This window comes from Canis lupus, chromosome 2, assembly GCF_003254725.2.
Source record: "Canis lupus dingo isolate Sandy chromosome 2, ASM325472v2, whole genome shotgun sequence".
Classification (NCBI taxonomy): domain Eukaryota; kingdom Metazoa; phylum Chordata; class Mammalia; order Carnivora; family Canidae; genus Canis; species Canis lupus.
Window position 1 is genome coordinate 77,487,438 of NC_064244.1, and position 14,036 is coordinate 77,501,473.

General features: G+C 52.1%; 1 protein-coding gene across 5 annotated transcripts in view; it reads left to right on the plus strand.

The window, feature by feature from the left end:
• TMCO4 (transmembrane and coiled-coil domains 4) overlaps positions 1-14,036 on the plus strand; it is a 91,218-nt gene that overhangs the window by 17,899 nt on the left and 59,283 nt on the right. For all 5 annotated transcript variants that reach the window (XM_025447198.3, XM_025447197.3, XM_025447201.3 and 2 more), the window contains 2 exons: positions 2,959-3,133; positions 4,490-4,517. In XM_025447198.3, the coding sequence (XP_025302983.3) occupies positions 2,959-3,133; positions 4,490-4,517 (203 nt within the window). The remainder of the gene's footprint in view (positions 1-2,958; positions 3,134-4,489; positions 4,518-14,036) is intronic.

Below are 14,036 nucleotides of genomic sequence, written 5' to 3' on the forward strand. Positions count from 1 at the left end.
CCCTTGATTTAACCTCTGCGGCCAGGTGCTCCATCAGTAAGTGGAGGCCAAGAGGCACCCCCAAACAAGGGGACGTCGGGTGCACCTGCTTACCCAGAACCCGGCTAGGGTGAGTGCCCGGGAATGTAATCACTGCAGGGTGCAGTCTCTGCGGTGGGTAAGCAAGGCCTCTGGTATCATGGAGATAGGGGTTTGAACCCTAGAGCTGTCTCTTCACTTCTCTGGGGCTGGGTTTCTTTATCTCCAGACTGGGGGTAAAAGTAGCACCTCCCTCCCCAGAGGGGGTGTGGTGAGTCAGGGTGAATAAAGCACTGACCTGGCACAGGGACTGGCAGATACTTGCTCTGTGATTGTCACATGTTATCATTGCTGCTGCTGATTCTCACACATCTTGGCTAACGCAGCAAGCACAGCAGAAGCAATTCCGGAGGCCCTGCCAATCTAGGACACTGTTTGTTCCATAATCCATGGCTGGGCTGCCACTTTACGTACGTATTTATTAATTTGTTTGCTCATTTATTGTTTTTAAAGATTTTATTTATTTATTCATGAGAGACATAGAGAGAGAGAGGCAGAGACACGGGCAGAGAGAAGCAGGCTCCATGCAGGGAGCCTGACGTGGGACTCGGTCCCAGGACTCCAGGATCACACCCTGGGCCAAAGGCAGGCGCTAAACTGCTGAGCCACCCAGGGATCCCCGTTTGCTCATTTAAAGACACGCATATATAGCGCTTTATATGGCCCAGATTTTGTTCCGAGCACAAGGACAAACGTTAACTTACTGCATCCTTTCAGCAACCCTATGAAATGGGTTTCTTCATTATCACCACCATTTTACAGCTCAAGAAACCAAGGCACAGAGAGGTCGAGTAGCTCATCCAAGATCACACTGCTAGTGGCAGTGCTGGGATTTGAACCAGAGTCTGTGCTCTTTACCCCCTCCGCTCTTATGAGGAGATGCTTCTCTACACCCAAGGCCTTCCTCTTGGACACAGGGCCAGGCCATGCTTAGCTTACTTGTAAGTAGCGCTCAGCTCACGAAGTCATTTCCTGCCTCCGTACACACCCACGTAACCGCCCCCGGGTTGTCCCTGTAGACGGCAATGGGGCAAATTGTAATAACTGTACTAGCAGTAGCTAACATTTATTGACGGTTATCAGGTGCCAGGCCCTATTACGATGTCACTTAATCTTCTCTCCAATCTCTGAGGCACATCCTGTTATCATCCACATTTTATAGCAGAGGAAAACCAAGCGAAGAAAGGTGAAGTAAGGGCACAAAGCCAGTCACCGAGGGAGCCAGGACTCCCGTGGGCCCTGCACGTCAGAGCCCGACCCTGAAACCTATCCTCTGCTCCCTCCCTTGGTCACCTTAGAAACAAAGGTCGTGAGGCCAGCTGACATTCCTTGAGCATCTCCCACATCCCAGTCTCTGCTCTGGGTGCTTTGTATGTACCGACTCATTGATTCCTCAAATAACATCATAATGTTGGTCTCTTAAACCCATTGCAGATAGGGAAACTGAGGCATGGGAGGTCAGTTTATTTGGCAGGCTGCTGCAATGGCCTCCTTCTGCCCCTGCAGAGAGCGCTGCCTCTGCTGAAGAGAGCCACCTTGCCCATGCTTCTGCCCCCCTCCCCTGGCAGCCTTGGCTCAATGATTGCCTGATGCGGGGAGGGATATAAAGGTCCCACTGGGGGCAGCTCTGAAGGGTCACCCATCTCCAGAAATCCCCACAGGACTGGCTGAGGCTCTAATTGAGGCTGCATTGCAACTCACCTGTGCCCCCTGCCAAGTCCTGCTTCCTTCTTCCCTCCCATGAGGACCCCCTGATTATCTCCATTTCAGAGCTGCTTCCTGGGGACCTGACGCATGACAGTGGCAGGCACACCTCTCCACTGGGCTTCAGCATGGAGGCTGTAGGGAGGGGGTGGGCGGGCTGATGGGATCCAGGGGCCCTCCCGAGGTCACCCGTACCACCAGGGTGCTCTGTTTCGGGGCGGGGGGCAGTCCTGGTTCTGCCCTGCCCTGGTTGGAACCCGGGGTGCAGAAGCCAGTGCAGGGAACCCCGGAACAGTGCAGTCAAGGCGGGCTGGGATGAGGGTTTGCAGATAGATGTGGCCTCTAGGCCTCAGCCATTTTTCTGGACTGATGACACCAGTAGAGGACATCCCCAGCCCCGCCATCCCATTCACCACCAGGAATGGTGGCTTTGAAGCAAAGCCCGACGTGGACTGTGCCCTCGTCTCCCAGATGCTGTGTGCTTCCCACAGTTCACGGGTTCCTTCCCCCTCGGGCACCCAACCGTCCCCTGTCCGGGGACTCCTGTGGACCTGAAGCCAACGGCATCCTTTCACACCTTGTGGGGACAGACCGTTCCTGTGCACTTACCTGCTCCTGCGGTGTCTTCTCTGCTTTCCAACAGTGGCCGACCACCCTCTGTAGGATGCTTTCTCCAGCAGCGCAGCCCCTCTCCTACCCACCCCCCCCCGCCTCCTTTCCCCTCCGCAGGTGGTTTGGGTGCTGCCTCTCTGCACTCATCAGGGTTTCAGCCCTGCCTCTCCTGGTGTATCGTGCGACACTGTGACACAAGAGTGTGTGAGTCCCATCTGTGGCTCTGCCCTGCTGTGAGCTTCTCCCCAGAGGTGGCATCCTGCTCTCGGGTTCTGCAGCCCCCAGCACAGCCTCGGGCTCAGGCCGGGCCCAGGACACCTGTCACCAACTGCTCCTCACCCTCCTTCTTGTGGTTTACCAGCGGCTTTGGTAAAAGTTCTGGTAGGGGAAGAAACTAAGACCCAAAATCACCGGAAATTAGGTTTGCAACTCTCCATCTTCTTCCACAGACTGCAGTCACCGTGGTTTTTGTCTGGGCCAGCTGCTCACACCCATAACTGTATCAGACCTAAACATGCGGCCTTGCGAGACTGTTCCAGGATCTAAGCCCTGTTTTTCTTTCAGCTCCTTCTGCACAGAGTTCGTGACGGACCTCGTGAAGTGGCTGGAGTTGCCCGAAGCCGTCTTGCCAACCATGACTGCTTTTGCCAAAGGCCTGGGAGGTGAAGGAGCAGACGTGTTTGCTCCGATTTTATTGAAGGACCCCATCTTGAAGGATGACCCTTTGGTGATCATACAGGTACACGCACCACCCCAGGGGCAGCTGCTGGGGAACATAGAACAGATCATTTCCTTTTTTTTTTAAGATTTTATTTATTTACTCATGAGAGACACAGAGAGAGAGGCAGAGACACAGGCAGAGGGAGAAGCAGGCTCCATGCAGGGAGCCCAATGTGGGACTTGATCCCGGGACTCCAGGATCATGCCCTGAACCAAAGGCGGATGCTCAACCACTGAGCCACCCAGACGTCCCTCATTTCCCTTCAAAGTCAGTCTGAAAATCGTATCTAGTGGGGTGATGTAGTTGAAAGATAAAATATTCTGGGGCCCCCTGGATGGCTCAGTCAGTTTGGCACCTGACCATTGGTTTTGGCTCAGGTCGTTACCTTGGGGTCGTGGGATCGGGCTCCGCTCAGTGTAGAGTTTGCTTGTCCCTCTCCCTCTTCTCCTCTACCCCACCCCACTCGCTCACACTTGCTCTCTCTCTCTCTCTCTCAAATAAATAAAATCTTTAAAAAGTAAATAAGGAAGATAAAATATTTCATCCTGTTATCACAGGATGATGATCACAGCTAATAGTGAGTTTACATTATTGAGTATTTACCATTGATTTAATTCAGTGCTTACATGGTGCTTCTTATATGGTAGCACCCTCCGAATATTAACTCATTCAATTCTCAAAGCCACTTTATGAGTAGGTGGTGTGATCATTCCCTTGTTATAAATGAGAAAACTGAGTCACAGGGAGGTTAAGTGACTTGTTCAGGGTCAGGTGGCTCAGCCAGGATTTGAACCTTGGCAGTCTGACTCCAGGGTCCGGGTTCCTGAGTGCTGAGCTGGGGTGCCTCTCTTTGGTTTGTTTTGTTTTGCTTTGTTTTTTATTAAATTTTTAAAGATTTTATTTATTTATTCACGAGAAACATGGAGAGAGAGAGGCAGAGACACAGGCAGAGGGAGAAGCAGGCTCCATGCAGGGAGCCCGAGTGGGATTCGATCCCGGGTCTCCAGGATCACGCCCTGGGCCGAAGGCAGGCGCTTAACCGCTGAGCCACCCAGGGATCCCCAGGGGTGCCTCTCTTTGGAAGCAGCAGCTGTGCTAACCTGTTAGCAGGTCACTAACCTGCTCTGTGTGCAGTCAAAGCAGGCAGCTTGTGACATGGCTATTGTCAAATGAGCAGATTTCACTCCTTGGGGTTCTCACACATCTGTGCATTTATTGGCCTCCCTGTGTGTCTGGCTCAGCACTAGAACACAGGGCAGGGATACTTGGTCTATCTTGTTCTCTGACTTAGTGAAAGTCAGTAAATATTGGTCAAATGAGCAGGCTAATTACCCATCAACATATTGCTAATTCCTGTTACTTTTCTCTCCCCAGGACCTTCTGAGCTTCTCACTCAAGGATGGTGAGCTGATTTTCTTTCTAAGTTCTGTAAACCTTTTTTTTTTTTTTTTAAAGTTCTGTAACTTTCGGGTGCTCATCTTCCCACTTGGCCAGTAAAGCCAGAAATGGGTGTTGCCACCTGTGGGCCTGTCCCCCATGGCCCCGTGTAGTGCGGGATTCCACCTGCATTCTGGTGCATGAAAGGAAAGGAACCCTGTGTCCTTGGGGAGCCAGTGAGCACCTCATTGGTGCCAAATGCTGTGGTTATTTCCTTTCTCCTCATAAGGCCCCATGGTTTTACCTCCTAAGGGGCTCTTGAGCCTGACTCCACCCACCAGCCTGGTCTGAGCCACCATCCCCCCGCCATCCTGGATGATGGCAGGGGTGTCCTCACTGGTCTTCCTGTCTCCACACTAGCTGGCAGGCTGTTCACAGAGCACGGCAACTCTGAGCTTTCCGAGGCACATGGGACCGTGCTGCCTCCCGGCTCCATCCTGTACTCAGGAGAGGGGCTGGCCCTGGCCCCACCCCCACCTCTCCTCTCTGCACTCCCCTGCCCACTCTCCACCATGGGCCTCCCCGAGTGCCCGTGCTTCCTGCACCATGGACTTTGCACATGCCCTTCCCCTGGCCACAGAGGGTCCTGTTCCTCTTGCCCAGTGACTCCCTACCTTGCCTTCATCCCTTGGCTCAGGTATCACTTCTCTGGCCTCCCGTCTGGGATGCTCCTCCCAGGACCACGTGGCCATGCTTGTGGTTGAATAGTTAAGGCATTTCTTTGCAGGCTTCCCCTCCAGACCATAGCTCCAGGCAGACAGAGCCCTATCTGATTTTCTTCACCACCACCACCCCGCCCCGCCCCCGGCCATATTCCTGGTCCCTAACACAGCACCTGGAGCATAGTACATACTCAGTAGATCTCTAATGAATGAATTAATGAGATAGATGTTACTGCCCCACTTTGTGGATGAAGAAGTTGGCTCAGAGAGGCTAAGTGGTTTCCCAAGGCTGCGCAGTCCGTGGCAGTGCAGGATTCCATCTACATTCTTGCCTAGGGCTGTTGTAAAAAATTACCAGATGCTGGGAAGCTTGAAGCTGCAGAAATGTATTCCCTCACAGCTCAGGAGGCCCTGAAAGCAGATGTCAGCAGGGTCTCACTCCCTCTGAAGGCTGTAGGGAGAACCCTTCTTGCCTCTTGTGGCTTCTGCTAGCTCCAAGCATTCCCCAGCCTGGGGCTGCGTCTCTCCAGTGTCTGCCTTCGTCCTCCCGAGGCCTGCTCCTCCCTGTCCTCTCCTCTCTGGGCCTCCTGTAAGGACCTCTTTCATTTATTTCTATCTGCAAAAACCCTTTTTCCAAATAAGGTCACCTTACAGCTTCTAGGACTTGGATGTGTCTTTTTTGGGGGGTCACCATGCAACCCGTTGCAGCACCCCAGAGTGTTCTGCATCAAACCACTACAGAGCTGCCCACAAGCACCTCCCTGAGCCTGTGGCTCTGCCTCAGTTTCTCCCCACCTCCTCCCTGCTGGGCTCCCCTGTGATTGTGCGTGTGGCTTCTTCCATTCCCTGAGCTGGCAAGAGGTTTTGGCACAAAGACCTCCAATGTTTCTTCTGATGGCGAGCAGGGAGGGGGAGCGCAGAATGGCAAGCGAAACCCCAACAGCCTCCAAACCGTCGCTTGGGAAAAAGTTACACCTTTATGAAAAATTACATAGGGTGCAACTGTACCAAGCCTGCCTTGGAACCCCGGCTCATGGGGGAGCAGAGGGGAGGGAGGAGGAAAAAGAACAGGAAGAGTGTGTGCAGGAGCATAGGCAGGAAAGTGCACACAGGGGAAGGTCCCCGGGGCAGGGCTTTGGGCCACCTTGGCGGGCGCGGGCAGCCGAGCTGGGAAGGGAGCAGGATGCATCTCACCTGGGCAGACTTTAGGAGGCATCTCCTTCAGCCAGGTGTGAGGAAACACAGCATCACCGAGGGCAGCAGAGACCCTGGGGGTGAGGGGCTGACCCAGGAGTGGTTCTGACCGAAGAGATCGCAGAATCGCCAACCGACCAGATGGAGGAAATTCAGGAAAGGAGCCGGGAGCAGCGTCTCAGCTCTGGAATTCTGGTTGCCCGATGCCACTGACTAGGGTGTTAGGGTGCGGCTGGCGCACCCTGGTGTTTGTCTTGGGTGACCCCTTCATGCAGAGTGGTGGTTCGGGGACCCTATGAGAAGGGCGCTGGGACCTCCTCCAGCCTACACAGCGGGTCAAGTGTATCCTCATGCATGCTTGCTCATGAAGCTGTGTTCAGCACGGTCAACTGGCCGAAGCTGGTAAGGGGCAGAGCTGGACCTTCTGAAACAAGTACTAATACCCAAAACCTTAGTGGATTTTACCCACAGGGTTGGGATATACAGACACATCCCCACAGAATATACTAATACCTTGTATCTAAGATGCACCCTCCCCAGTGACCTCAGGAGGTGCCTTTGGATTATCTGGTTAGCCTCCCCAGGCACCTGTGGCTTTGCCGCCACACAGGGACCCCACATGGTCAGGTGCGAGGGCTCCAAAGGTCTACAGGGGTCAGAGATGGGTGGATCCTCAAACCATCTAGACCACCCTCTCAGCACACAGGTAGGAAAATGAGGCCTGGAGGTGGGGCTGGCTGGCCAGTAGTTGTTGTGCCCAATGCTTCATATTAATGAAGAACCAGGGACCAAGAAGTGGGGGCGTTTGGGGAGTCAGCCTGCCTGGGTGTTAAAATTCAAGCTCCACTTCAGCAAGTTACTGAATGGCTCTGTGCCTCAGTTTCTCAGGCATTAAATGGGAATACCAGTCGTCTTTACCTTAGAGGGCGGGAGTGGAGATTAAATGAGATATCCCAAGCAGAGCTCTCCAAACAGAGCCGGCCGTGAGTGCTGCTCATGCGTGGTGGTGATTAGAAGTAAAATGGCAAAGCCCTGGGAGTCGGGAAACCTGAATACTCCTCCTGTCTCTGAGACTCTCGTTGTGTGACCTTGAGCAAGTCATTTAACCTCTGTGAATGCAGCATCAAATACAAATAAGGGGCAACAGACAGATGCTCCTTAAAAACAAAAAACAAAAAAAATAGTCTTTGGTTCTAAGAGCATGCTTAAGGATCTTATAAGGAGAAGGTTGGTGTCAAAGTTGGCCATTTGTTCAGGTGGTTCCCCCATAAGCTCCATGAGGGCAGGGCCCTGGTCTGGCTTGTTCACCATGCCATCCCAACATCTGCACTGCTAGACACTTGGTGGGCATTTAGTGATTGCTTACTGGATGGATAGATGGAAGGATGGATGGATAGACAGAAGGGTGGATGGAAGGAAGGAAGGACGACCTTTCTTTAGAGAATGAGCTTAGGTACTAGCAGGGTGGTTTGTCTGAACTTGAGGGTTAAACCATCTTCTACAGAGATCAGGAAGATAGAAACCTTACGTGCCGCTGGGATTCTGAGTATGAGGTGGGGTGATTAGTCATGGAATCAGCCCAAGAAATCAATAAGAAAGGCTGGGTTTCTCAGAACTTCCTGGAAGGTTGACCTTTACCGACACTATTGGGATCTTAGTCACCAGACGGTGCCATCTTGGCAGCTGGGTGGACTTCTGTGTGTGGTAGCCGCGGTCTCTTCACCCAGTCACAACCCACCAAGCTCTTTTCCCACACAAGTGAAAAAATAATTATTTTTCGTGCTGACAGTTAAGCTGAATTTAAGCTGATAACTCTAAATCAAGAGTCGTCAAGCTCAGCACTGTGGTGTTTGGGACTGGATCATTCTTCGTTGTGAAGCCATCTGGGCCCTGTAGGATGTTTAGTGGTATCCCGACCTCCACTCCCTAGCTGCCAGTAGCACTTCCTGAGCTGTGACAACCAGAAATGTCTCCATAATTGCCAGATGTCATCTGGAGACCAAACTGTCCCTGGCTGAGAACCACCACGCTAGAACCCAGCATTTGTCCAGGTCTCGTGGGGCCGGTTTATTTGTAGTTGGGGATCTTTGTAAGTTATCCTAGTTGTTCTAAGTCCTGCATGTAGATTGTGGATTGCTGCATAGTATATAATCCTCAGGTCAACTGCGAAGGAAGCTAACATTATCCCCGCTGATCGGGGAGGAAGTCAGGCTCAGGAGGTTAAATAGCCCAGGGTTACCTTTCAGAGTGTTTCAAAACCCCATTTAGGGCAAAGCGAATGTCACTGGGAGCTCTGCATTGATGCCCGGGCAACTTCACCTGAATTACAGGGTTTGCCCTCTGCACCCTGAAGCCAAAGGAAGTGCCTGCCACAGGCGACAGCGGTCTTAAAGCAAGCTTGACTCTACTTTGTGACCTGGGCTTTATCAGTGAATTGCAAACCCTACCTCCCCGGTGAATCAGAAACGTTTGAGATACTGGTGTTTTGGCATGATGAAATTACACACACTGTCACCTGATGGCAGCTAGTGTTTAGGGCAGCACGTCCTTCGATGAGTAGGACAGCACTGGACAGTGAAGGTCAGGGTGCAGTAGTTTCTCTATTGAGAGATGCTGGTGGAGGAAAGAGCCCAGAAGTGTGGGTTCTGGCCCCCACTCTGTCCTGGGCATACTGGGTGACTTCGGACATGCCCCTTGCTCTTCCTAGGCCAGAGGGACGAGTTAGGCAGTAAGGGCTTGCACAGTATGTGGTTGTGTGTCTGGGGGTGCCCCCCACCCCGGGCTGCTCAGCAGTTGTGCAGGGCTGGCACACTCCTGCCCCCTGGTGGCACAGCTGAGATCCCTGGGTCCCCCCCACACACACCCCATCATCACCACCACAACCACCTAGATTTTCCAAAGAACCTGTCCTCGCCTTTATATGTGTTTACAGACCATGGCCTAGGCTATACCTGGAGGTGTGTGTACACCACATAACCCCTGAAGCCAGAAAGAGGATTGGCTGCAGACCATGGGATTGTCCAGGAACCTCCAACTCACTCGAGAGTAGATTTGCCTTTAAAGGACAGCCACAGTGGAATGGATGGAAACGTTGGCATCAGATAATCCTGGCTTGTTATCTGAGCTCCACCACTCTCTCAGCTGAGTGACTGTTTTACAAAGTTCCTCTGCACCTGTTCTTCCCTCTTGTGAAAAGCCGAGCATCGTCATACCAAGCTCCTAAGACCATTGGGAGGGTGAGCAATGACACATGCCAGCTCCTCGGGTGATGCCCGGCACTTAGTAGCATGGCGGGGTTCCTTCCTGCAGGGGCAGCACGGGGGCCATCTCCATCGTGCCCCTGCCTCTGGGCCTGAGGGCACCCGGACCTTATCAGACCAGGAAGCGCCAACCCGTTTGCCCACTGCTATGTTTCTTAGTGTGGGGACCACCTGCTTCAGAATCAGGTGGCCAACTGTTAAAAGTACAGATTCCCAAGCCCCATGCCAGACCTCAGGCGGGGCCGAGGAATCTGAATTTTGGTGAGCTCCCCTGTGACCTGCCGTTGTGGGTCTCGACCCAACGTCACATCATCTGGGCTCAGGTGCTCAGTGACTTGCAGACTCTGGTCTCCTGAGGTTGGTGAAAGATCTTGCAGAGGCTGCTTTGGGGCTGTTTCAAGTCCTAGTGACCTTGGACTTTTGAAGATACCCTCCCCCTGAGGTTGGAGGGGGTGAGGACAGGCACCCCGAAGCTGACCCTTAGATCTCTGAGCTGGAAGGGACCTCAGGAGACCAGCTTCTCTGGCCTTGGTCCTTCAGGTGGGTTTCCAGAAGTGCCATCCCAGGCGCTGGGCTGGGACCTGAGCAGTCCTCAGGAGCAGCCGAGGCGACCTTGCCTGCCTACTGCCCACTACTGGGTGGGCTGGGGAAGATGAAGGCCCAGCCCAGATTCAAGGGGAGGCCAGGAGGAAAGAGTGGAAGCCAAAAGCAATATATGGGCTTGGGAGGTGTGTAAAGATAGCGTTTTGCTGCCTCAGCCCTGGTTCCCGTGTCCTGGGCGGTGCCAAGGGCACAGCCTCTACAGCCAGACCAGCTGGGTGGCCCAGGGCAAGTGACCCAGCTGTCTCTGTGTCCTCTTTAATTAAACAGAGATACTACAGCAGCTGCCTGCTGGAGTGGCTGTGACGTTTAGGGACTCAATTCATATGGAGGGTAGCACCAGATCTGGTTTGGAGGGAGCGGTGCATAAATGCAGCTTCCACTGTTAACATGAGTATTAATCATGGGGTGTTTCTGCTGGAAGGGGATACAAATCTTATGCAGCATAATTATCCTCCCCTATTTTGGACCTCTCCCAACACAGATCAGTTCATTCGTTCATTCCTACAAATATTCCATTCTTTATTCTTACCAAGATTATTACGTATCTGCTTTGTTTTAGGCACAGGCCTGGCTGCTAGGGATGTATAGTGAATTTGGAGCTTAAATTCTAGAGAGGGAGTCAAACAAGTGGGCCAATCTAAAAATCAGGTTTTGTGGTTGTTTTTTTTTTTTTTTTTTTTTAGATTTTATTTATTTATTTATTTGAGAGACAGAGAGAGAGGCAGAGACACAGGCAGAGGGAGAAGCAGGCCTCATGCAGGGAGCCCGATGCAGGACTCGATCCCGGGACTCCAGGATTATGCCCTGGGCCGAAGGCAGATGCTCAACTGCTGAGCCACCCAGGTGTCCCTAAAAATAGGTTTTAAATGGTGATAAGGAAATACCTCCTGATAAAGGAATAGAAAGCAGTGATGTGGAGTCAGGAAGGACTTCTCAGAGAAGGTGACATTTGAGGAAGAAACGGAGTGATGAGCAGATCCAAGAGAGTATTCAAGGCGTTGTCAAGACTTTGACATTTGAGAGTAACTCATTGCTGTAAGAGATGACCCTACCCAGAGGAGGAGCGAGGCCTTACCCAGCAAACCCACTGTCCGCCTTGTTCCCTGGGGCTGCAGGGCTCAGAGGATACTGGAAAGAGAGAATAAGTCTTGGCTGGAGGTGGGAGGCGGAAGAGGGTGGGCACATCGGAGAGCTCCAGTGAGCCAATACCTCTCACTAATTTGCTGGCCATCATCCTGGGCCCTGGGAGACAATAAGGAACAGAGGCAAAGTTGCTGCCCTCATAGGACTGACAGTCTGGTGGGGAGAGCCAGACAATAGAGCTATCCACAGATGCACCAGTGGTAGGAACAGGGTTGGGGACGGTGTGGCCAGAGTGCTGGTAAGGGTGGCAGCTGGTAGTTGAAGAGGGAAGGTGGTCACAGTGGCCACGGCAGGCAGTGGTAGTGGAGAGCCGGGGTCGGACTCAGGATATATTTTAAAGGTGCAGCAGGGACGCCTGAGTGGTTTAGTGGTTGAGCATCTGTCTTTGGCTCGGGGCGTGATCCCTTAGTCCCAGGATCGAGTCCCGTATCGGGCTTCCTGCGTGGAGCCTGCTTCTCCCTCTATCTATGTCTCTGCCTCTCTCGCTCTGTCTCTCATTAATAAATAAAATCTTTTAAAAAATAAAAAATAGAGGTGCAACTGACAGCATTCATTGGTGGATGGATTGGATGTCAGGATAGGGCAACAAGAAAAACCAGGAACAGTGCCCAGGCTTTTGACCTGAGCTCCACAGCAGGATAGTCAGGCCCTGGAGGAGTGAGCTGGCCACCTGGCAGGTTGGCAGTAGAGCCAGGACCAGGAAAGCCCAGTGTCGGGGTCGCCTGGGGCTCATGCCCATCCCTCACCACCTACCCTCTGCCTTCAGAGGGCCTCAGCTGCATCCTAGTCCAGCAGGGACTGGATGCCTGGGCACCAGTGACCCTTACACAAGGCTGACATTCCAGAACCCCGTGCCTGAGTATACTTTGGGAGGTGATCCCACCTATACACCTGGCAACCTATATTCCAGGAGCTGAATCACTGCTGCCTTAACCAGTGGAGTATGAATTCGCAGCTAATTATAATTGCCACCAATTAATCACTGTGGCCAATGCTGGCTTGCTTTCCACTGCTCCACTATCACCTGGGTGCAATAGTCTACGAAAGCGGAGAGCTCCTTTGTGAAGCTTTAACTGACCTAGTAACCCCAAGACACGACATGTCTGTTCCCCGACACGTAGACAGTTGCAGTCAAGGACAGCAGGCCAAATGCCACCAGATTGCGGCTCGTTCTGGGTGCCCTGGTGCTAGGAAGGAACTGGCTTACTCTGCAGAAGCTTGAAACCTCAAGCTTCAGGCCTTTGGAGGGCTGTGCGTGGTGAAGGCTAGCCACTACTACTTTAGTATAATATAACTGCCCACATCACGGGCACCCAGCGGAGGAGTCTGATCCCATAACATTCATTAGGGGCCTCTCGTGGACCAGGAGTCCTCTCCTCATGCCTTTGTGAGGTGACTCTCACCATTTCTGTTTTCCACCCGAGCAAGGATGAGCTGTTTGCTCAGGGGTAGGCACAAAAACAGGATCCCACCTCGGGTCTGTCAAGTTATTCATTGAACATATATTATTTGTGGCAAACACTGCTCGGAGAACTAAAGATAGGGCAGTGACTACCTTTATAAGATTGCCCTTATAAAGTTTATATTTTGGGAGGAGAGACAAACAAGCAAAAGTAAACGAATATATCAGAGAGTGGAGCTCTGTGAGGAACAAAAGGCAGGGAAAAAGTGATAACGAGCTATGGGCAGGTGCTCAGGAAGGCCTCCCTGGGCAGGAGGCTTTGAACAGAGACCTGAACGAGGAGGAGAAGCCTCACATGAAGATCTGATGAATGAGCCTTTTAGGTGGTAGAAAGAGCAAGTGCTACAGCCCTAAAGCAGGAACATTCTAGAAGGCAAGGTCAGGGACTTTGACCAGGGGCCTTGAAGGTCATGGTAGGGTTTGGATTTGGTTTTAATCATGACAGATCTCTATATTATCACCAAAGAAAGAAGAAAGCAGAATGTCGGGAGCCCTGACTGGAGTCCCATCTCCAGGCCTGGAGATGCTTCTGGGCTGGGGGATGAACCAAGGAGGGCAAGGGGGAGCCTGAGGGAGGGAAGCCCGAGAGCAGAGTCAGGGGGGACAGCAGCTCTGTTCCTCTTACTTCTGGCCCCAGAGCAGTGGTCCTCCAACCTGGCTGTGCACTTGTAGAGACAGACTCAGATGCTCAACTGCTGAGCCACCCAGGTACCCAATGGAGACATTTTGAGATAAACTAATGGTCTCGGGGACTTTTGATGTGTGGGATGAAAGAGGAGAGTGGACAGATTCCCCATCTCCAGCTTGGGTGGCTGAGCGGGATCATGTTCTGAGGTCCCTCATGCCTCACTCACCTGATCACAACACATTCATACAAGCTTCTGTGCCATATAAATAGAGCTTGGACAGACCACCTTTGGTTAAGTTTTGATCAATTAATTTTTCCAGTTATAACATCAGCCCAAGTTTGTTATGGATAATGTTGAAAAGGAAAAAAAAAAAAAAATCCTGTTTGACATACTTCTCTCCCTTTTTCCTGTTCAGTGGGCTTTTCTTCCTTAGTTGGGGCCCTATGGCTTATTATCCAGTCAATCTAGCCCTTTAAAAACATGTTTCATTACATAAGCATCTTTTTCAGATTTACAAACTTTCCTTAGGAA